A 25,351-nucleotide genomic window follows, 5' to 3' on the forward strand; every position below is an offset into this window, starting at 1 on the left:
GTATGTGACTGTGTATATAGCTGATACCCCACCGGCCATGTGACTCTGTCAGTATGTGACACTGTGCCACCTACTTGATTGTGACTAATCATCATTATAAAAATATAACACAAAATTTGTAAATTTTCCTCAATTTTGGAATATATCAGTAAAGAATAGATATGATATGTAATGCCTTTTCCTTCTTGGAATAGCCATTTTTGAGATTGATTTTAAAATATTATTGAGGTATTCAGAAAAATTATTAAAATTTCCCCCAAAACAATATTTGTTGTTATGAAGAGGAAAGGATAATAATGCATTTTGATGTATCGTTCACGGGTAGAACCTCTATGTCAGCTATGTGATGGTGAATAGTATCAAGCAAAGAGCCACTTACGGATAAATGTGACGTCCATTGGATAAATGTTCATATTTAGATGGAATGATTTCAATAAGTCTCACTGAAATTTAAGAAAATTATAAACTAGTTGCAGCTCCATATATTCAACTTTTGTATTCATGTGTTATGACTGCAATAAAAAGCAAAAGCATTATCAAATAGATAAATGTTACACGGTTTGTTCGCTTACACAAATTTCACAGTGTGTGGAAGGAAGTAATCACAAATAGTTGTGTTATATTTCAAGATATTGGACAAATTGGTTAATATATTAATAATAATCTTAGTTTGCATGTTTGCCACTTGTCCCCATTGCACTGAAATTGATGTAATCAATGCAATGGGATTGCTCGAGGACAGGAGGGAATCCTAAAGAATCATTTTGTTTTAGTTGTTGTAAATTATGGAAGAAACCCACGATATTAATACAGCTTGTTATCGTGACTCCAGGGAGTTTCAATGATTTTATAGAGGATGAAGGGTGTGGCCATGTTGTCAACTCAATAAAGTCACCTCCCATTCTGGTGGGGGTACCTTCCCCTCCCCCGAAAGAAACTAAAATTCAGCCCCAATATGGTGCATTCTGAGGCGTATTTAGGTGATAGGTATATGGTCTGTTATTAGATCTATGCCCAAGGTAGCACTGATAACTACTTTTTTTTAACAATCGTTTTTCTTGGTTTGGCAAAATGAGGGGCGGGGGGGGGGGGGCAGGGGATGATGTGCACCCTCCTGGATTGGCACTTTTGACTCTTATTCAAGTTTTGATTCAATTAATACAAAAGTATCATAAAATTGATAGTTCCTTATGATTAATGCTAATGTCAAAATATCTACGCAATGACACTTTGTGAATTGAATGAATTTTACTCGTTGATGAATGTTCAAATGGTGAACAAAATATGTCCAGCAATAACCATTATGTTTGGTGAAGTTGAAAAATCAACTTTAAAAAAATTCTTTTATTTTTTTTTATTTTTTTTTTTTTATATATTTAAACTTCATGAGAAAAGTGCCTTTTTTCCAAATACTTAACAGAAGGAAAAAAGAAGAAAGGAAAAAAAAAAAAATTGTAATTTTTACAATCTCAGTGCAGTGGCTTGAAAAATGGATTACTTAGCCATTGTGTTTCAGGAAAGTTGGTATGGAGTTGAATACCTCAAATAATGTGTTAAGTGGGAAACTGGATCAAATTAAATATCAAACCATTGTGTGCCATCATCGTAATAAACAATTTCTTATTTGTTTTCTCTTTGTTCATTTTGTAATAGGATGACGTCAGGATTGTACATAGAAACAGAGAATTATGGGGTTTCTTTTTTTTTTTAATCAAATACTGTGAATAAAGATTGTTATTTCAATCAGTTTTATGATGCTGAAAACAGTCTCAGAAATGTGTCAAAGTGGTAATTATTAAAGAAAGTTGAATAAGCAATGAGTGGATAGGGTAATGATTGAAAAAGAAAAAGTAAAATAAAACATTTTTCTTGGGGTGTCATTGATAACTCTCAAAATGTTAAGACTCAACATGAAAATCAATTTACTGATAACAGAAGAAGGAAAGAAATAGACAAAAAAATGACTATAACTCAAATTAAATTTGTGATCGTGAAATTCAAGTTATCGACACCAGCAGGTTCTCTGTCGATGCCTGTTTGTGTTGCTTCAAGTAAATCAAGGATTGTAATCATGTGTTGTCAAAAGAGCTGTCTTTTAGAGGAAGTGTGAAGTACCTAAAAGGTATGAATAATTAATCTTAGACTATTCTGTTTAAAAATGGGTAAAAAAACCAAATTAAACATTGATTCTTTGTAGGCTCCATTGTAAATAATGACTGGATGCCTTTGACTTCATGAAAAGTTGTCATTAGTATACCCAAAAATTTGACTGTTTGAAACTTGCTCAAGTTATCAGAAGCAATTTACAGGATATTCTCATCAGGCAATTGAAGTAACAGAGAAGAGTGTTGGATTGCACCAGATAGCGGTTGAAAACATGTCTCAGGAAAAATGTCTTGAGGTTAACTTTAATATGCTTGTCGAAATTAGATCATTAGTAAAGCATTATTTGGCTTTCTGGCATATCAGGGGGGGGGGGGCACTTCTGTTGCCTCATCCATGCGGCCAAATACCAAGTGCAAACCTGTTCTTCACTTGAAATGAATGTCTTTAAGGTGAAGTGATTGAATGTTTAAAGTCAGGAATAAATGATGAATGTGTATCTGAAAGTGATAATCCAGATTGGACAGTCACCAATAATGGCTGGCATGAAAGTTGGGTAATGGGGGCCAGAAAGATGAGGGGGGGGGGGAGAGTGGTTTGGGGTTGATCATTGCCAGCTGAACAATACTTATTGCTTGAGAATTTATTGAAAATCTGTTACATATTTATAACTCTATTGTACATTATATATATATATGGATAAAATTCTCATTGTCAGTTATCCATTTACACAATTTTTTTTCCCATTTGCAATTCAATAAACACTTTTACAAACTGATTTTAAAAACTCTTCCATTGTGTTGTTTCTTTGTTTTTCTTTACAATATTTCAATCCATGAATCCACGGAGGGAAAGAAATTAAAATACTTATCACAAACAGATTCATTTTGATGAAGTTGTAAATACAGTTAATATTGACAACAAAGCCAACAATTTTACATGTGTCAGGTTTCAAGGATAAAACAATAATACGATTGTTATAGATACAAAGCATTTGCCCAGATAATATCACATACCCTCGACTGTGATACAACTTCCTGGAGAAGTTGAAGGTTTAGCCAGTCAAAAAAAGTTACATTCAATCAACTGTATCTCAAGTTAGGGATAACATATTGAGATGGAGTTTTCAGCTAGCAATGGAATATTTACCTCAATCTAAGGTTTACATCCTGTGCCACCAGATTATCCCATTAACATCATCAGGAAACTTAAGTTACCACATGCATGTGCACTGCACCCCCCCCCCCCCCCATTTTTAACCAGAACATTAAAATATGGTACATCTTGCCAGGCAATGTTCACAGAGGCCCCTTTAACTTACTTCAATCTCACAATTGTACAATCCAGCACAGGAAAAAGGTAAAATGGTAATGTTTTAACAATTACATGCTTAAGCATGCATATAACAATTGATATGGTTCTTTGCCCATTCTTCAGAATCATTTATTCATGATATTCATACCTAGATAAAGCATCTGTGGGCATGTCTGTCCAAAGAGAAAAGACCAATGAGATGAAAAATTTCCACCAAGGCTGTGAGGTTAAAAGCACAACGTGGAAAGAATTTAGATGAAGGTTCTGTGACTGTCTCACAATTTGAAAAAATAGTATTCTTAAGAAGCATGGTGGCCAATTGGCTAAGGTGTCGGACTTGTGATCCAAGGATTGCTGGTTCGATTGCTGCCTAGCTCATTACGTTGTGTCCTTGGGCAAGATACTTGATCTCAATTGCCTCCAGTGGCGGACTGGGCATTTGGGCAATGCCCGGTGGGCTGGGGAGCCTGGTAAAAATTACAGCCCATTTTCACAGTAGTAATTAGAATACAGACAGGCTGTGTCAAAAATATTTTTTTAACTGTGGGAATCAGCTCATGATATCACCATGTTAGTTAGTCTGTTAGTTTGTAACAACGTGCTATTGGCAACCCGTCCGTGCTAATATTTTTACGACAAGATATACAAGAACGGTGACCAATGCATTCTGACATTTACATAGCATTGGCAGAGAATACATATTTTATAAATCTGCACCTCGTTCTCCAGAAAGTGAAGTAAAAAAGGTAAAATATTATTAGATTATTTGGATATCACTCAGTAGCTAAGTCCTGAGAGATTATGTATGAATAAAAATGACCCACATACAGTAGGGTGTTTGTACAATGACACAAGAACATCTTGAGGCGTTCATGTTGATGTCTGTGGAAAAAGGGATCTTGGCCAAACTTGACACTAAAAATATCATTGATGGTGTGGCTGCCAGAGCAGCGAACTGCGTAGGCTCCTACTCTCGTATACATGACACGTGCTAGTGTTATTGAACATATATGTTTTAGTGAATTTTATTAAGGTCTTTTTCCTTTTTTTTTCAAGCGAGTTGTCACAAAATGCTTGATAAACTAAATAAAATCCAGTCTAAAACATATATTTTTGTTTACGTTTTTAAATTTTCTCAGTTTAATAAAGTGTTGCTTCTGGAAAATTATTTTTGGGTCTTTTTTATAGGATTATTGTAACCTACAACATTGAGAAATATAGCATGATTTTGCATCTAGGCATTTCTTAACTTCAAAAAATCTCAGTGGGACCCCCACTCCCCTTAAACCCCTTCCCCAGGACGGCGATCACTATGTAAGTATATCAATGATGCCGGTCTAGGTGAAAAATGCCTGGGCCGGTTTTAAGACCCAGTCCGCCCCTGATTGCCTCTCTCCACCTAGGGGTTAAATGGGTACATGTGAGGTAAATTGTTAATGGGGGCAGTATATAACTGCAGCCGACTGGAGGGATTGTCTATGGAACAGATCATCATTTACCAGGGGTGATATAACGTCTGTGAGGCGCTTTAAGCAATTATGTTGACATTGTGGTAATTTTAAATGTTGTGCTTTAAAAATGGGCATCTTGAAGACAATTCTAAGAAGTTGAATATTGCAGTCGTAAATAGACATGTAGCTAGTTGAAATAGGAAGAATGATTGATTTTACTTCCCATATCTGTCTCCAAACCATCTGCACTCTTGTCACTGATAACTAGCGCAGTATAATCTCCATAGCGACAGGACTGACATCGCTTCAGTGCCCATTGGCATACAGAAATCCTACCTTTCATTTTGTTGAGGGTTTAGCCTATGTGACAATCATTGGTATATGAAAATTTTCTACTTAAAAGGTAAACTTTGTTATTTGTGTGGGAAAAGTCAATTGGTTGGTATAAAGCGCTATATAATTCGAATATTATTATTATTCTGCATTGAACGTAGTAAATTATTGAAAGATGTACAAATTTGGGATAGGCAAGTTTTATTTAAAATATTGGGCAAAGCTGAAAAAAAAAATCGTAACTTGCTTAAATTGTATGTGATTAATATCACAATTCATGATGAAAGTGAGAATGAAGACCAAAGCTTATAATTGAAAGAATTTCTTTAATTTATCTGCTGATAAAGGTTCTGAAAGTCATTGAAACAAGGTTGTCTGTTTTTGATCAATTGCAATTTTATTTTCAATCATCCTCCAGTCCATTTGCAGGTAAGTTATTGGAAAACAGCTTACCATACTCCTTGAAACAAATGTTTGATTGCATTGAAGTTACATGTTGGTACACAATACCACCCCTCCCCCATGAAGATAATGAACTACATAGTTTTTAGAATGAAATAATAATAATTTTACAAAGGTTCAAGAAAGAGGGTACATTTCAACACTTACCAAGGTAAACACACTCTGCCATTAAAACACATTGCCATTTACAATATTTTCTGCATATTCTACAAGTTTTCTATTCCCCCCCCCCTTCCCCTCAATCTTTGTCAAGGTTTGTTAGACCTATACAATATATCTCTACTGCTCAAAGATTGCACATGGTATTCCCTGAGTTGTAGCCAGTGGAACCATTCCAAAGTGGAGTGAAGTCACCAATAATTTACCCGAATTGTCTCTGTTTCACCCCAGACGATGTATGATCTATATCTGACAAAACTTCCCAAACTTATTGGAATTCAATTTATGCAAGAAATGAGTTATAGTGAAAAGAAATATGATTCCATACAAAATTGCAATCTCATGATTTCCAAATTCCTCACTACCCCCCTACCAATCCCCTCCCCATACATACACCCCCTCCCCATACACACACGCAGCATATATATTACTTTCCATAAACACTATGCAGGATAAAAGTGTCAGTTGGTTATATAAGCTGATTCCCACAACTTGGCTGTATTGTCCACTGCACAAACAATCAATGACTACAAAAATACTATTAAATAGAAGAAAATGAGCCCAAAAAACTAAACAAAAAAAAACAACTGATCGAAGCACAGGACACAATACTGAAGAAACAAAACATATTTGATCAACGAGAAGGAGTGTGAATATAGACTCCCAATTGATACTTTCATGTTCCATTCAATTTTACTCACAGAGAACATATATGACAAATAAAATACTGTTACATTCAATAACAATCATATCGCAGCATAAACGTAAGTATCCTAGAAAAACAGAGATAACAAATGGAAAAAAGATAAAAAAAAACATTGTAAATATCAACAGATACACACAATCCAATAGAGAAGCTCTCTATGCATTTCAGATTCTACAAATTAATATTGTAATATTAGCGACAAAATTATGACTTGAGGGAAAAGATTTAATTCTGAGATGTGTCTAGTCATTCCAATGGTACTACTCCATGGCATTGGCTTAATGTCAAATTGTAAAAGAAAACCTGAATTGAAAAAGCAATCCACTCGAGTGAATTTATATAATAAATAAGATGACCAAATTAGATACTAAAATAGAATATGAACATTAGTAAAATCCATTTCGGTCTGGTACAAAATCCTGTAATTTTAACTGTTAATTCATCCTTCCAATATATCTTCATGTCGAGGGTGAATCCTGGGAGGGGTCCAGGAGTGCCAAATAAGGTCCCTCTTTTTGTTTGTCAATAAAAATTAGCTGCAGGCATAAGTTTGCCCAAAGGAGATAAATAGTGGAAAAATTAAGCAAGCTTCGTGGACACGCATTCCCCTACCAATTTTTTCTCATGCAACCATATTTTGGTGGCATTTTTTTGGCATCTAACATATTTCTCTCTCTTGCAATCTTCAATGCAATTGACACTACATATACCTGAGCCAAATATCATACATAATATGAAACACTTCAAACCTAGATGTTATTAATACATGATGAGTATCTTTTCTCATCATTACCAATAAAAAAAAAACAATTCCCATCATGTTGAATCATATCACTACATGATGAGAGATTAATGTCAACATTCTCACATTCAAAATACACTACATAAGTCAATCCCTACAATTATCTAACGAGAATTATCTCAGATCAAACTTCCATATTATTTGGTCATAATATAAATTACCATAGAACATGCTGTAATTCTCTATTCACTACCGGTAGAATTCAATGTTGTGTAACCTACAGAGTTTTTCTCAACACAAGATTGCATAGCAACCAAACTAAATACACCAGCCTTTTACCTTTTTGCATCACGTGATGGTTAATGACATAATAACTAATAGTTCATGAGAACAAAAAATAAGTTGAATTCTCAACATTTTGTCACCCAGACACTTTTTGATACCTGCATTATCAAATGCAAACACTCTTTTTAAATAAAACTTGGGTTAGTGGAGACACCCAGTTTGGCCTATTCTGGGGGGTGGGGTTGGGGTGGTGGATCCTGAGCATTCTCTCTGTCCCCAAAATAAAAGGTAAATGTCATATGGTGCACTCTTGAGGCATAGTTAGACTATATATTAGGTCATAATTAAGTCTAAACACAAGGTGTGTCTTATGAACATTGTGTGAGATTGAATAGGGGAGAAAAGCAGTGTGTAAATTCCCCACACATCCCCTTGATCTGTACCCACTCCACCCCTGGATCTGTACCCAAACACCCCCTGGATCTGAACCCACGCACCCCCTGGATCTGTACCCACACACCCCCTGCATCTGGATCTGTGCCCACAAACCCTGTGGATCTGGATCTGTACCCACACACCCCCTGGATCTGTACCCACACAGCCCCTGGATCTGTACCCACACACCCCCTGGATCTGTACCCACACAGCCCCTGGACCTGTACCCACACAGCCCCTGGATCTGTACCCACACAGCCCCTGGATCTGTACCCACACCCCCCTGGATCTGTACCCACACAGCCCCTGGATCTGTACCCACACAGCCCCTGGATCTGTACCCACACAGCCCCTGGATCTGTACCCACACCCCCCTGCATCTGTACCCACACAGCCCCTGGATCTGTACCCACACAGCCCCTGGATCTGTACCCACACAGCCCCTGGATTTGTACCCACACAGCCCCTGGATCTGTACCCACACCCCCCTGGATCTGTACCCACACAGCCCCTGGATCTGTACCCACACAGCCCCTGGATCTGTACCCACACAGCCCCTGGATCTGTACCCACACAGCCCCTGGATCTGTTTCGAATCGTAGTCAACAATGGTCAAGTCCGGTGGACAGTTTTAATGTAAATATCACTCTCCAAAAAGAAACTTGATAACAAAAACAACATTACTGTAGAAGAACTATATATATATAGGTGACATATTATAAATCTATGTTGTTCAATAACTTAACCTTCCAGAACTTTTTATCAAGTTAACAGGTCATGGAGTAAATGTTGGTGTTGGTTTGCTTTTCTCACTAATTTTACTCGATTTGTTCTGGTAGCAGTCTCTATGATTTTTCCAGGTTGGCTTCCATTTCAGTATAAAACTGCAGCTATTTAAAATATACCAAAGTAGAAAACAAATCATGATTTTAATACACCAAATCTAATACTTTGTCATCAAAATGTTATGTAAATAATTACGGATCAATTACTGCATTTCTCTTTCCGTATTTCATACTAGTATTGCGTGCAAGCTTTGAGCAAATTTGGCACATCTTTTTCTTTTAATTATTTGAAATGGAACTAGAATAATTATAGTTATCGAAATATACTACATTTGCTTGAGTTTCACCACGAAATACCTCCACAGATTTTACCAAAAGCAATACAAAGCACTTTTTGTCCAGACAACTGCTGTCACATTTTCTGCGCTCAGCTGATTTTGTTCTCAATATCTTAAAGGATGGCTGTAGCGGATTTAGCCAGATTCAGGAGGGGCCAACCATTTCCTAATCCAGTCACTAACATAACCAAATCACACCAACCAATGACTCTTGTTCAAGTCCTGCTTAGAGACATCTGTGTTGTTCAAATACACTGATTAGGTGTTGGAGGACCCCTTTCAGTTTTACAGTCTCCTGATCTAGACATGTGCAAGTGATCTAACAACTACTATAAAAGAACTGACCATTTTGCAAAAAGGAAGATTTCTGTCTTTGAAGACATTTGCTTCTGTTGCACAATAATGGAAGACAACAACAATACATTTAAAACAAAAGATAAAACAAATATTACAACAATTTCAAAATCAATCAAGGTCCTGTTAAGAGATGTCCCGCCAATAATGCTGGCCCGGTCCATCGTCGGTCTTTTCTCGAACCAGATATTCAAATTGCACTTTTTATATTTGTCATTTTAGGGAAAGATGGTATCGTCCGTTCACTGGACGTGACTCTTGGGCCTCTTCTGTAAACTGAAGGCATAAATCCCAAAGTGAACGCACAACTGGCGAACCTGTTGAGAAATAGGAGATAAAAGAAGAAAAGAAAAACGAACAGGGTGTTAATTTTAACAGAAGCGACAATTAACTGATTCTTTCTTTTGTTGATACAATTGTGAATAGTGATACACAAATATTAACCAAATGAAGATTCCTTTCTGCCGTGTTCTGAATTTCTTGAAGACACAGCACCACTTTCACTCTACCTGTAAACCAACTCTAGGCATAGGGAAACTCAAATTAAATGAAAAATAGAGTCATCACAGGTGAACTGTGGAAAATTAATTTTCATGAATCCTTCATGAACATGCCCGATCTTAGCATAGTCAGATTTGCAATCAACTCTCTCATTTTGTAGCAGAAGTGAACTTGAAGCAAACAGGTGTGGTGTCATAGCAGGACACTGAAAAATTTCTTTTACATTTATCTTTAACTATCACTTCTATTTCCTCATTCCAAAATTTGAATCCATCTTAATATAAACACACTTCAGTCAATGTTATATATTGTTATCTTCACACCCTCTTTGTGTACAGTTGGTATCCCAGCCAATCCAAAGCTCAGAACAATAAAGTAAACAAGCAAGAAGAAACCAAAATTTTGCTGTTAGTGTGCAACTTTCTTACAACACACCTGCTTGCTTCAGCTTAATATTATTTGGTTCTATCTGTGACAATTTCAATTATCAATATCTTGTTAATGCTGTCTGAATAACTTGCAAAATCCCCAGGATGCATAGAACATGTTCTACTTCCATCAGTCTAAAATACAAATTTTTCTCTGAACTAACATTTTAAAACAAGACCAGTATTTCCTTTAATGTTATCAAACTTATAGCAAGTTGATGTACTTGAAATGTAAGCTTCTTCTCCTACAATCTTCCAAGTTCGAAAAGAACCAATATCGACATTTTTAAATAATGTTTATTTGACCTCCTCACAAAATTTTTAACTTTGGAACAGTACTGTTGTTATTAACTTACCACACAGATTCCATAATGCATGTGAATGATTAATATTAGGAGAAATACTGCGTACAGGACGTAGAGTTCTTGATGACCCAAATCCGTTATGCAGCAGACAAAGGCAGAAACCGTGTAGAGCAGGAGCAGCCAATTAAAGGATGGCGCCCTCGTATCTGTCATTTGGCTGATGATAAGTCGACACTGTAAAAACACAACAAACAAGTGAATGAAACCATAGCAACCAATGATAACAGACTGAATGCACACTGGCAACTCACCATAGCAACAATGATAACAGACTGAATGCACACTGGCAACTCACCATAGCAACCAATGATAACAGACTGACTTCACACTGGCAACTCACCATAGCAACCAATGATAACAGACTGACTTCACACTGGCAACTCACCATAGCAACCAATGATAACAGACTGACTTCACACTGGCAACTCACCATAGCAACCAATGATAACAGACTGACTTCACACTGGCAACTCACCATAGCAACCAATGATAACAGACTGACTTCACACTGGCAACTCACCATAGCACCCAATGATAACAGACTGACTTCACACTGGCAACTCACCATAGCAACCAATGATAACAGACTGAATGCACACTGGCAACTCACCATAGCAACAATGATAACAGACTGACTTCACACTGGCAACTCACCATAGCACCCAATGATAACAGACTGACTTCACACTGGCAACTCACCATAGCAACCAATGATAACAGACTGAATGCACACTGGCAACTCACCATAGCAACAATGATAACAGACTGAATGCACACTGGCAACTCACCATAGCAACCAATGATAACAGACTGAATGCACACTGGCAACTCACCATAGCAACAATGATAACAGACTGAATGCACACTGGCAACTCACCATAGCAACCAATGATAACAGACTGACTTCACACTGGCAACTCACCATAGCAACCAATGATAACAGACTGAATGCACACTGGCAACTCACCATAGCAACCAATGATAACAGACTGACTTCACACTGGCAACTCACCATAGCAACCAATGATAACAGACTGACTTCACACTGGCAACTCACCATAGCACCCAATGATAACAGACTGACTTCACACTGGCAACTCACCATAGCAACCAATGATAACAGACTGAATGCACACTGGCAACTCACCATAGCAACAATGATAACAGACTGACTTCACACTGGCAACTCACCATAGCACCCAATGATAACAGACTGACTTCACACTGGCAACTCACCATAGCAACCAATGATAACAGACTGAATGCACACTGGCAACTCACCATAGCAACAATGATAACAGACTGAATGCACACTGGCAACTCACCATAGCAACCAATGATAACAGACTGAATGCACACTGGCAACTCACCATAGCAACAATGATAACAGACTGAATGCACACTGGCAACTCACCATAGCAACCAATGATAACAGACTGACTTCACACTGGCAACTCACCATAGCAACCAATGATAACAGACTGAATGCACACTGGCAACTCACCATAGCAACCAATGATAACAGACTGACTTCACACTGGCAACTCACCATAGCAACCAATGATAACAGACTGACTTCACACTGGCAACTCACCATAGCACCCAATGATAACAGACTGACTTCACACTGGCAACTCACCATAGCAACCAATGATAACAGACTGACTTCACACTGGCAACTCACCATAGCAGCAATGATAACAGACTGACTTCACACTGGCAACTCACCATAGCAACAATGATAACAGACTGACTTCACACTGGCAACTCACCATAGCAACCAATAATAACAGACTGACTTCACACTGGCAACTCACCATAGCAACCAATGATAACAGACTGACTTCACACTGGCAACTCACCATAGCAACCAATGATAACAGACTGACTTCACACTGGCAACTCACCATAGCAACCAATGATAACAGACTGAATGCACACTGGCAACTCACCATAGCAACCAATGATAACAGACTGACTTCACACTGGCAACTCACCATAGCAACAATGATTACAGACTGAATGCACACTGGCAACTCACCATAGCAACCAATGATAACAGACTGACTTCACACTGGCAACTCACCATAGCAACCAATGATAACAGACTGAATGCACACTGGCAACTCACCATAGCAACAATGATAACAGACTGACTTCACACTGGCAACTCACCATAGCAACCAATGATAACAGACTGACTTCACACTGGCAACTCACCATAGCAACAATGATAACAGACTGACTTCACACTGGCAACTCACCATAGCAACAATGATAACAGACTGACTTCACACTGGCAACTCACCATAGCAACAATGATAACAGACTGACTTCACACTGGCAACTCACCATAGCAACCAATGATAACAGACTGAATGCACACTGGCAACTCACCATAGCAACAATGATAACAGACTGAATGCACACTGGCAACTCACCATAGCAACCAATGATAACAGACTGAATGCACACTGGCAACTCACCATAGCAACAATGATAACAGACTGAATGCACACTGGCAACTCACCATAGCAACCAATGATAACAGACTGACTTCACACTGGCAACTCACCATAGCAACCAATGATAACAGACTGAATGCACACTGGCAACTCACCATAGCAACCAATGATAACAGACTGACTTCACACTGGCAACTCACCATAGCAACCAATGATAACAGACTGACTTCACACTGGCAACTCACCATAGCACCCAATGATAACAGACTGACTTCACACTGGCAACTCACCATAGCAACCAATGATAACAGACTGACTTCACACTGGCAACTCACCATAGCAGCAATGATAACAGACTGACTTCACACTGGCAACTCACCATAGCAACAATGATAACAGACTGACTTCACACTGGCAACTCACCATAGCAACCAATAATAACAGACTGACTTCACACTGGCAACTCACCATAGCAACCAATGATAACAGACTGACTTCACACTGGCAACTCACCATAGCAACAATGATAACAGACTGACTTCACACTGGCAACTCACCATAGCAACCAATGATAACAGACTGAATGCACACTGGCAACTCACCATAGCAACCAATGATAACAGACTGACTTCACACTGGCAACTCACCATAGCAACAATGATTACAGACTGAATGCACACTGGCAACTCACCATAGCAACCAATGATAACAGACTGACTTCACACTGGCAACTCACCATAGCAACCAATGATAACAGACTGAATGCACACTGGCAACTCACCATAGCAACAATGATAACAGACTGACTTCACACTGGCAACTCACCATAGCAACCAATGATAACAGACTGACTTCACACTGGCAACTCACCATAGCAACAATGATAACAGACTGACTTCACACTGGCAACTCACCATAGCAACAATGATAACAGACTGACTTCACACTGGCAACTCACCATAGCAACCAATGATAACAGACTGAATGCACACTGGCAACTCACCATAGCAACCAATAATAACAGACTGAATAGACACTGCCCACATTATTATGTAACAGAACTCAGCTTTACAGTCTCAACATGGAAACTGTTGGTTACTGTGGCAGCTGTTGAAGGTTTTTCAAATTTGACATTGTGTCAACTTCAGTCAGGAGAACTCAACTTGAAGCATTTTCCTGACTGGGGGAGGAAGGGTACAGCAGTTTTAACATATCTCAGAAATTAAAAAATCTCAGACTAATCTCTGAGTATTATATTTGCATGTGCCCTGAACAAGCATCAGCCTTTAGCAGAAACAGAAAGTGTTTACGCTTATCAGTTACTCAGTGTTGGAGGGTGGGGGGGGGGTGGGGGGAGTCAGTTGTACCTCTCTGGGTCTTCATGAATAAACTATGTCAAGGCAGTCAAGTTGTGTTGGGTTTTCGTTCAATAAAAGCAGCGTGCTTTTGGACTAAGGTAACTATCTTTGAGTTACTACCATTTTGAAAGAAACTGCAGTAAAAGAAACTTCAAAATTTATGATTATGATACTGATTTTAAAGAATGTTTTCCAATTACTAGAAAAAGGTGAGGGGCCTTTAAAAGTAAACCGGTAGAAAAAATTCTGATAACAAATATCGTAGAATGTAAATTGGTTATAAATGTTGTGAAATATGAAACTAGATGACTCTTTCTCAAACCTATAGACATTTAAACAAAAGAAGGCAATTGTCCCTGTCTTGTTGCAACAGTTCATCCACAGATGAGCAATATAGTTTGTGGTTTTAAAAGCAAAGATTCATACCGTAATGTTAGATAGCACCAGTGCGAAGGTTAAACAATATGTCCGGACATCTCTCTCCATAACATCTGAAGGTGAAAAGAGTCCCCACGCAAAGGAAGTCAAAAACAGCAGCAATACAGGAAACATAGGTTCAGCTGCATCATAGAAGCTTCTGCCCTTGCCCGTTCCATCTCTGTAGCTCCTGAAAGATAGATTGAAGATTGACAACAAAGTTTTGGCAATCAGTCCAGCATCATAAAAAAATGCAAAAAACAGTAAAAACTTCTGCAATATCTTGTTCTTCAAAAGTCATTAATATCTCATCTAATATTGTTCTATATTTTAAAATTTGGCGAGTGAACCTTTCAATTTGGCGATGAGAAATTGAGCTGCGCTTGCCACGTGAGGAGTACCTTTCTGAACAACCTGTGAAGTTGTGATATGCTTTGATTTAGTGTTCATATTCAGTGTAGCATTTAAGAGAGCCTCTGCACTTTGTGTCTTATACTAAATACTTTGGTGTCTGTGTAGAAAAGCTGCTGTACATACATCTTTCACCTTGTACAATGGCATTCAGGCAGTGTGACCAAGTTTCATAGCATTTTGCAAGGTGATACTACTGGATGAGCTAAGAGCAAGGGAGTCCACAGGACAACCTATCTAATACTGGATAAACAATTCCCTGATATGACCTACGAGCAAGAGAGTCCACAGGATCACCTTACAAGCTCTTTACTACTGGATATTAAATAATTCCCTGATATGACCTACGAGCAAGAGAATCCACGGGATCGCCTTCCAAGCTATTTACTACTGGATATTAAATAATTCCCTGATATGACCTACGAGCAAGAGAGTCCACGGGATCGCCTTACAAGCTATTTACTACTGGATATTAAATAATTCCCTGATATGACCTACGAGCAAGAGAATCCACGGGATCGCCTTACAAGCTATTTACTACTGGATATTAAATAATTCCCTGATATGACCTACGAGCAAGAGAATCCACGGGATCGCCTTACAAGCTATTTACTACTGGATAAATAATTCCCTGATATGACCTACGAGCAAGAGAGTCCACGGGATCGCCTTACAAGCTATTTACTACTGGATAAATAATTCCCTGATATGACCTACGAGCAAGAGAGTCCACGGGATCGCCTTACAAGCTATTTACTACTGGATAAATAATTCCCTGATATGACCTACGAGCAAGAGAGTCCACGGGATCGCCTTACAAGCTATTTACTACTGGATAAATAATTCCCTGATATGACCTACGAGCAAGAGAGTCCACGGGATCGCCTTACAAGCTATTTACTACTGGATAAATAATTCCCTGATATGACCTACGAGCAAGAGAGTCCACGGGATCGCCTTACAAGCTATTTACTACTGGATAAATAATTCCCTGATATGACCTACGAGCAAGAGAATCCACGGGATCGCCTTACAAGCTATTTACTACTGGATAAATAATTCCCTGATATGACCTACGAGCAAGAGAATCCACGGGATCGCCTTACAAGCTATTTACTACTGGATATTAAATAATTCCCTGATATGACCTACGAGCAAGAGAATCCACGGGATCGCCTTACAAGCTATTTACTACTGGATATTAAATAATTCCCTGATATGACCTACGAGCAAGAGAATCCACGGGATCGCCTTACAAGCTATTTACTACTGGATAAATAATTCCCTGATATGACCTACGAGCAAGAGAGTCGACGGGATCGCCTTACAAGCTATTTACTACTGGATAAATAATTCCCTGATATGACCTACGAGCAAGAGAGTCCACGGGATCGCCTTACAAGCTATTTACTACTGGATAAATAATTCCCTGATATGACCTACGAGCAAGAGAATCCACGGGATCGCCTTACAAGCTATTTACTACTGGATAAATAATTCCCTGATATGACCTACGAGCAAGAGAATCCACGGGATCGCCTTACAAGCTATTTACTACTGGATAAATAATTCCCTGATATGACCTACGAGCAAGAGAATCCACGGGATCGCCTTACAAGCTATTTACTACTAGATAAATAATTCCCTGATATGACCTACGAGCAAGAGCGTCCACGGGATCGCCTTACAAGCTATTTACTACTGGATATTAAATAATTCCCTGATATGACCTACGAGCAAGAGAGTCGACAGGATCGCCTTACAAGCTATTTACTACTGGATATTAAATAATTCCCTGATATGACCTACGAGCAAGAGAGTCCACATGATCGCCTTACAAGCTATTTACTACTGGATATTAAATAATTCCCTGATATGACCTACGAGCAAGAGAGTCCACATGATCACCTTACAAGCTATTTACTACTGGATATTAAATAATTCCCTGACATGACCTACGAGCAAGAGAATCCACGGGATCCCCTTACAAGCTATTTACTACTGGATATTAAATAATTCCCTGACATGACCTACGAGCAAGAGAGTCGACGGGATCGCCTTACAAACTATTTACTACTGGATAAATAATTCCCTGAAAAGGATTTTAAGGAGCTTCATAAAATTAAACTAATAAAATAGTGCCAAATAATGCATCTTACTTGTATATATTATAAATACTTTGTGGTAGGGCTTGCAGGAAGAAACCGACTGCAAAGAGAAAGAATGACAATGATCATGATTCAATAAATAGTGAAAGAAAACATTCATGAGGTATCTTAAAATGTCCCTGATGCAATATTCTACAAACTGTAGATAGATGAATTACATTCAAGAATGCAAACCAAGTCAGTCCTCAACTTAGATTTGAAGTTACAAATTCCATGTTTCACTAATCCAAAGCTCATCTACAGGTCAAAACATTGCAACAATCGCAGCAGTGACAAAATGTTGACACTGGTGTACATCGATGACTGTATTATACATGCAACTGTAAGACAGTCCTTAACATTGTACTCACAGGTAATTGTGTGTTTGGTATCAACCAGTCCTGAGGAATTTCTTCTATTCATTACAAAACATAATTACAGTTGAAGCTCACATTTTATAACAACCACAAAATTATATTCTTAACGATGTTTGTTGTTGAATTATTAAAGGAAGAAGCACGTTTGGGAATCTTCATTTGGTGAAAGCTTCTTTCATAACTAGAAATCAGAATTCGTCTCCTTAGAATAAATTCTATAAAATCTGCAATAAACCCTGTTCTGATGACTCACTATTCTGGCTGATAGGTAGTATGAAAGAACCACCTAACACAACAAACTGAAGAGTTACAGAGACATAACTTTTTCCATCAAATTTTACTTAAGCCATTTATTATATTGATGAAAATGACTGTGGGCTAAGCCCTCACTCACCAAATACTGCTACTAGGAATAAATAATTGAACTGAAAGCCAAAGTATGTATTTCCCTTCCAGATCTCATAGCCGAAAGCTCCAGTCAAAATGTAGACAATACCCATGGCCTGGGAAATCAAAAACACTTGTTATGTATCAGAGAATCATTTATTGTACAAAGTATGTATATTCCTTCCACAACTCTTAGCTGAAGACTCCAGTCATCATGTAGACAATACCCATGGCCTGGGAAATCAAAAACAATCTTTGGATTTGTATATCAACCTTAATTTTTTTGCATACAGCTTTTTACTTTGCGCACCGTTTTCATTTGTTTACTTGTAAACGAAAAGAAATGAAATACAGATATCTGGATGTACATTTTGAATTGTACATTATGAATCCCTAAATATGAGAGTTAGACTGTGTCCTCAATCTATGAGCACACAATGATACAAGAACATTATTAATCTGTAGCTAGATAATTATACTTGGTAAATTCACTGGTAAAGGGTATTTTCTATCTTGAAAGAGAGAAATTGCTTTACATAAGTTGTGTTTTCTTCTTGAAGTACTTCACCTTGCACACATATGAAAGTTTTGCTTCTTACAAGTCACTAGTGTTGCTTAGACACATATTTCCCTTTTCTAATTATCTTCCATGCTCCATATTTACAAATTAGATAATTTTACTCCTACTGACTTTTCTTGACGGTTCTTTTTCTGATTATGTAGTCTAATACATGTACAAATAAAACAATGGAAGATAGAATTCTCCAGGCACTGAGCACTGTTTACGATATTTCCTGATACTTACAAGCTGTGCAAAGTCATACCCCCAAGGCAGGAATAGGACACCGGTCAAGTATTTTTCCCAGTGGGAAATGACAAACTGACCGATGATGTTCCAAGCAATCCCAAAGAAAATCCATCCGTTACCACCAAAGTCTTCCATGCCCTTTCCAAAGATTGAGTAGAGGGCCAATGGCAGAAGTCCAGCGACCACACTGTCACTCCCATGATCAAACAGCTCCCCCAGTGGTGTACTAGATCCAGTTCTTCGGGCCTGTTTACCATCGATTCCATCTTGAAGTTAGATGACATGAAAGTAGGCAGTGAAATGAGTAACTAACAGAATCATATATACCATGGTGCACCTGCATATATGCAGGCTAGACATGTAGGTATTTACTGTTGTACTTCACTGCAGTCAAAAAGTACAGGAATTCCCCCAAACTTACTGGATAATGCCAAGAAAATCTTTCTCACAAAACATGTTGTTTTCTTCCTGGTGGTACAGTAGATCTGGAAGGTGTAAGTGGGCGGTGCCCAGGGAGGGAGGGCGCAGCGCTAAAACGTTCTAACGTGTAGTTAGGTAGATGGGAAAGTGCAGATGTGGAGTGGAGACAGGTTAGAGAGGAGCGAAGTAAATAGACTTGATCAAGTCTTCATGTGCCTGTTTCACCCATGTTACTACTTACATTTAGATATGTCATGAAAGTAGTCAGTGAGAAATCATTCTACCCGAAGAAACCTATACTGGACTGAGTAAAGAAAATTCCAATAAATTTTTCAGTTTATACCAAGCAATACTTGCATACATCTGCATGCCAATGGGTAAACAATGAACAAGCAGCACTTACGATACACATCAAAATTCTGGTGAGCAAGCTAACATAAGGTATACTGTACATGTGTTGCATTTGGAGCAGGTCAAAATGTATCCACTTCATGAAATCTATGTCTCACCTTATTTGTGAAATAATAATAATAATTAGTCTTATATATAGCGCAGAGTCCAGCCTAAAGGTTGCTCAATGCGCTTAAAATGACTGTTTCTTAAAATGACTAAATATTGACTGGTACTTTTAATCTCAATTTTAGTATGTCCTGTTGAACTCTGCAGTGCCAAAATCATGACCTTATTTTGTGTGAATAGTATGCAGTATTAATAAGAACAAAATTATATAAATGGACTTAAATTATGAATATTAAATAAAAAATATCTTGATAAATGTTTGTAAGCTAGTGTAGTATTTTCAGACTGAAGATATGTTAGCATCATTTGTATACTGATATAAAGCTACACTTTACAATGACACCATATGCTTTACTTGTATATTGTGTTGAACCTGTAGATTGCTCAATTACAATGCAAAGTATCATAAATATTAATATTAGGGAGTAATTTACTATTTTACTTCTGTGTAAATTGCCATTTTCAAGCCTCATTATACCAGTGAGGTGTTATGGAACAAACGTTACTATACATCTTTGTGACTTCACCATTATTTCTTAGCACCTCGATATGATAAATAATTGACTGAATTAAGTGCGGGGTACTGAATGACTACGACTTACCAAGGGTATGTGAAACCAGCTGGCAAGCAGCGCAAAAGAACCAGACAGATGTTGCAATGGCCGGGTACTCGAGTACTGTTCTGTTGGAGGCATAGTACCACCAGTCAAGGTATGCAAGGATCAGGTAGAGAAGGAGAATCAACAGCAAACCCAGGAATGTCAACAGATTTGGCGCAACCCACATAGGAACAAACTGAAAAGAAAGGTTAGTCTTATTATGAATATCCTCTCTTTAAAGTCTGTGTTAAAAATCTATCATACATTTTTTACATTAAGCTTACCCTATGTTTCAAAATCATGCCAAGGTTATTTATTGCAGTTATATGGCAGCTGCAGAACACAGAAATAATCAGTATTACAGAATTCTTGGAACATGGTCAAGAGTCTCCTACAGTTTCGAAAGTGTTTCGGAAAGTGATGAATTTACGGTGCACGTCAATGAAGCAATTATAACTGTGATGTTTTCTTGATTCATCACTTTATTAATTACTGTTCTTTGTTTGTCATCTCTGAGAGATGTGGTACAGTATTTGTCTTTGTTACTGGTTAAAATGTCAAAGTCTGTACCTTTACGTGTACATTACAATTGGCAATGGCTTCAATAACAAGATGCTGATGGAAACTAAGGGAAACAAGGTTCAACCTTGGAGTGGCTCAACAATTTAGACAAAATGGCAGCCCTCATTTCTAAATCATGATACCTGGCGAACAAAGCAACATTTCTCTCAACCTTTAGGGAAATCAATGTTAGTACATTAACGACAACACATATAATCTATTATTAACAGGCCTGAAGTGGAACCTACCTGAACACATTTATTCCAAAATGGATGCATGATGTAAATTGACAACGGGGAGTTGTCGATTGAACTATACTGCAGAGAGAAGAGAATGATCAGGAGAAAAAATTACAAAACTTGTAGAAAAGCATTGGAAAGAAAAGAGGAGAAAATATTTTGAAAGCTACAAAACTAAGCTTTAAATAACGACAATGTAATCCAATTACTCCATAGCATTGACAGGATATTTAAGTTATCACTTGCCACCATCCTGCCCGTAACAAAATTCAACCTCCTTCTTACATCGTCCCATTGCAATTCAAAATGACATTTTATATCGCCTTGAAAATGTTGGTTAATGAATTTGTGGCTATTGCATTATGGTATACAGTAGAACTTCAAGAAATAAAACAAGCATGGATGCACGAAATCTGTTGTTCTGTTGTATTCTTTACACATATGAAGTTGTGCGCAAATGCCAATAGATGGGCCTTCTAATATAGCTTGCAGGGTCAGTCAAAAACATTGGGTATGTAGCTGGCTGCCCTACTGTACATGTTCTGCAAACATTGTTTAAGGGCTGTTCCAATCAAAAGCTGATTTGCACTTTCAAGGATCTAGTATAAATTTGCTAATTGGCATAATTTTGAAATCCGTGTGGGTTCACGTAGGCTGGAACCGTAACATATTGCCAATTCTTTCTTAACAAGTTAGTTCAAAGGGAGTGAGTGGCCAAGGGTGTATTCTTTCTGGTGACTTTCATTGGGCCATTTTTGACGTGCATACAGTTGAGAGGAGAGTTAGCAGTGCACACCAAAGGCCTTATGATTGATGAATGTGGTGAATGGGTCGGTTTAAAGGGTTACTTATCACTGTAGCCCAAGCCTAGGACTCAGGAGTAAGTAGACCAGTAATGAAACATTAGTCTAGGCCAAGTCTATTATCTAAATGATAAAGCGGCTCCAAAAGCATTATTTCTTTCAATTTCAAACATAACATGTCAATTAATAACAGGATATGAACATGTTGTAAATTGTAACTTGAAATGGTGACTATTAAGTTTTGGCTATTACAGTTTAACTTTTGGCTAGAACTAGCATTCACCTGTAGACCTTTTCAGGCTCCTTGGTAAGACAAAGTCTTTTCATGCCCACCCAAAACTTATCAAAAACACCACTGCAATGGCTTATTTTGCTGATAGATTTAAACTAGCTGGATGGCTGGGGGAAGACTCAACAGGATTAACACCTGCTGGGGCTATAACTGAACTTGTTGAACTATGTAGTAAGATATGCATCCACCTCTTATTTGAAGCTGTTAATGGTTGGTGCATTCATTGCTGACATCGGTAATTTGTTCCAGGTGTCAACGACACGGTGGGTGAAGCTATACTTGCAGATGTTGAGATGTGCATGCTCCTTGTGGATCCTCATTTTATGCCCTCTTAAATCAGTTTTCAAATCCTCCATTGTGAACAGGGTGTTCTTCTAATATCATTCAACCCATGCATGATTTAATAAAGCTGTATCATATCACCACTGAGGCGTCTACATGCAAGAGTAGGTAGGTTGAGCCGTTGAAGACGGGTTTCATACGGTAAATCTTTCAGTGACGGAATCATCTTGGTTGCGCGTCGTTGAATTTTTTCAATTGTAGTTATATCCCTTTCCAAAACTGGACTCCACACACAGTTGGCATACTCTGAGTGAGGACGTACAAGTGTCTTGTAGAGTGGCTTAAAGATCTCTTCATCCTTATGGTCAAATGTTCTCTTGATCACGCCAACAATCCTGTTGGCCTTGTTGGCGATAATATTCACGTTTGCTGAATTTCAAGGATGGATCAAAGGTCACTCCAAGGTCCTTTTCTTCTTCTGGTACATCTAGATTTTTTCTTATACCTCCTCCTTCCATGCTGTACGTTGTCTTAACTTCCTTTTTACCATAATGCATAATACCACACTTATCTACGTTGAACCTAAGTTGCCATCTTTCAGACCATTTGCTAATTATCCAAGTCTTCCTGTTGAACTTCACTGTCTTTCTAGCCTAACTCAGTAACTAAGTTCAAGTGTTTGTGCTACGACTACCTGACGACTGAATGAGTCTGAGTTCCTTAATTAGGTTAAAAACCAGTTACTATGTTAAGTTAACTTTGTAAGCATAGCATAGCCTATAGGCCCTAGCCAATATTTACGTTCGGCATAGACCTAAGCCTAGCCTATAAAAAACGGTTAAGGCTAACATTAAGAGTAGCGTAGCCTAGCCTAACGTTAGACCTGGTTGCCATCACTGATCTATCAATGATGAAGTCAACGTTGATTGTCGACCAAACACTAATCGAGCTAAAAAAAGGCTTTCAATGTGAGTATTAGGCCTGTACCTTATACTTATCAAACCCCTTCAGGTGATCTTTCGACAAGTATCTGTAGTCGAAGGCCATTTTGATTTCAGTATTCGTTCCTGTTTGTGTGCTTGTTTCAAATTTCAGGTTCACTTGAGCAGACTACAATTAAGTAGAACAGCGCTAGGTGTACCGGTAATGCCCAACCCACATGGGTGATACAAATAGACAAAAGTGCAAATGTCCGTGCAGACCATGAAGCTTGAAGCTAGCAGACTATTTCAGCAGAATCTTTCTACAACCGTTCTCCGAACCGAACTGAAGGGCTCGGAAAATAAAGGAAAACGGGCATCAAAACTGAAACAATTAATTAACTCTCTCAACGGCTTCGTCCAAGAGGCATGCCGCAACACACGTCTTCAAGAGATCACCGTGGCCATGTTCGTTCAATCAGGGAGCTGCTATGTATAGTGTGAATGAAGGGAGGGGGGCAGTGGCGTCGCCAAGGGGGGGCCAGGGGGGGCACGTGCCCCCCCTGGAAAACCTAGTGCCCCCCCGGGTGCCCCCCCATCTGAGATTTGGGTTGGTTAAAAAATATATATATATTTTGTTATATTCAACTCCCATCATCTGAGTTGGTTTTTCATAAGGACAAAGAAGCACAGTAATTCGTATTTTCTTCAAATGAGCTGCGAAAAACGAAAAAATTAACAAGTTTATCCTTGAACGTCGGGTATCGAAGTCGTAACCCGCGCCATCACAACAGGTGTCGATATTTACACTGAATGTGTCAGTGCTCACGCCATACCAGCGGATATACAAGTCCGCTTCGCGAGCTACATGACTGTGAGAAGGGAGGGTACTGCAATATGTTGCCTTGGTCTGAGGTTGACAGGTTAAGAGCTGACGAAATGTGAGAATGTGAGGGTCCGCAGGCTCCATACTTGCCTATATTTGTGGACCCATATATTAACCCTGTTGTGTAAGGGGTGCAGAGGTCATTTGAGGTCAGATGCTTGTAGGAACAAATGGCGAATGTTCACACCTGCATACTGAGCCATACTCGATGTGTGATCAAACTTTGGATTGCATGGTGAGATCCCTGATAGGAGCCAATAACGATGCTGGAACCTGTTACATCTTAATAGATAATGGGCGAAAACGAGAAGGACAAGAAAGGAGTCGGGGTCATGCACACATTAATTCAACAAATGTAGCTTCTATTGATAGGGTTAGGCATAATATCGACAGCATGTGGTTCATATCCTCCGCAAAATTCTGCGCCTTGTTAAAATCATTACCTCAAAAAGAGCAATTTCTGGAGATATCTTCAGATCGAATTTAGCATCAAATGTGGCAGCATTTTGCATCTAGCCCATCCTCCGTATGCGAAAATTTTCCAAAGGGGAGGGGGGGCAGTGGCGGCGGAACCGGGGGGGGCTTGGGGGCTTGCAATCTGAAAAATTGCAGGCTTGAGACCCATATTTTAGGGCTAGGTATTCGCAGCATAAAACACTCGGGAAGAGCCGTTTCCGGCCATCTGGGGGTTTGAAAAAC

At 38.5% G+C, this 25,351-nt stretch overlaps 2 protein-coding genes across 2 annotated transcripts in view; one reads left to right on the forward strand and one right to left on the reverse strand.

Moving 5' to 3' along the window:
* LOC139973171 (uncharacterized) overlaps positions 1-25,351 on the forward strand; it is a 51,178-nt gene that overhangs the window by 9,161 nt on the left and 16,666 nt on the right. The gene's annotated exons all lie outside the window — the stretch shown is intronic.
* On the reverse strand, positions 8,543-24,019 carry LOC139973894 (ethanolaminephosphotransferase 1-like). The gene is made up of 9 exons (XM_071980779.1): positions 23,834-24,019; positions 21,479-21,547; positions 20,673-20,865; positions 19,129-19,397; positions 18,331-18,439; positions 17,572-17,620; positions 15,011-15,191; positions 10,753-10,935; positions 8,543-9,784 (listed from the first exon to the last, which is right to left on the reverse strand). The coding sequence occupies exons 1-9, from the start codon at positions 23,891-23,893 to the stop codon at positions 9,710-9,712; spliced, it is 1,188 nt and encodes a 395-aa protein (XP_071836880.1). The 5' UTR covers positions 23,894-24,019; the 3' UTR covers positions 8,543-9,709.

The sequence above is a fragment of the Apostichopus japonicus genome, chromosome 9 (genome assembly GCF_037975245.1).
Source record: "Apostichopus japonicus isolate 1M-3 chromosome 9, ASM3797524v1, whole genome shotgun sequence".
NCBI classification, from domain to species: domain Eukaryota; kingdom Metazoa; phylum Echinodermata; class Holothuroidea; order Aspidochirotida; family Stichopodidae; genus Apostichopus; species Apostichopus japonicus.

Bases quoted from the DNA above. Each gene is read 5' to 3' on its own strand.
- LOC139973894 (XM_071980779.1), bottom strand. From the start codon at position 23,893: ATGGCCTTCGACTACAGATACTTGTCGAAAGATCACCTGAAGGGGTTT. The intron at 19,398-20,672 runs GTAAGTCGTAGT...TCTAACTTCAAG, and splicing joins GCTGGTTTCACATACCCTTG to ATGGAATCGATGGTAAACAG. The intron at 18,440-19,128 runs GTAAGTATCAGG...TTGATTTCCCAG, and splicing joins GGTATGACTTTGCACAGCTT to GCCATGGGTATTGTCTACAT.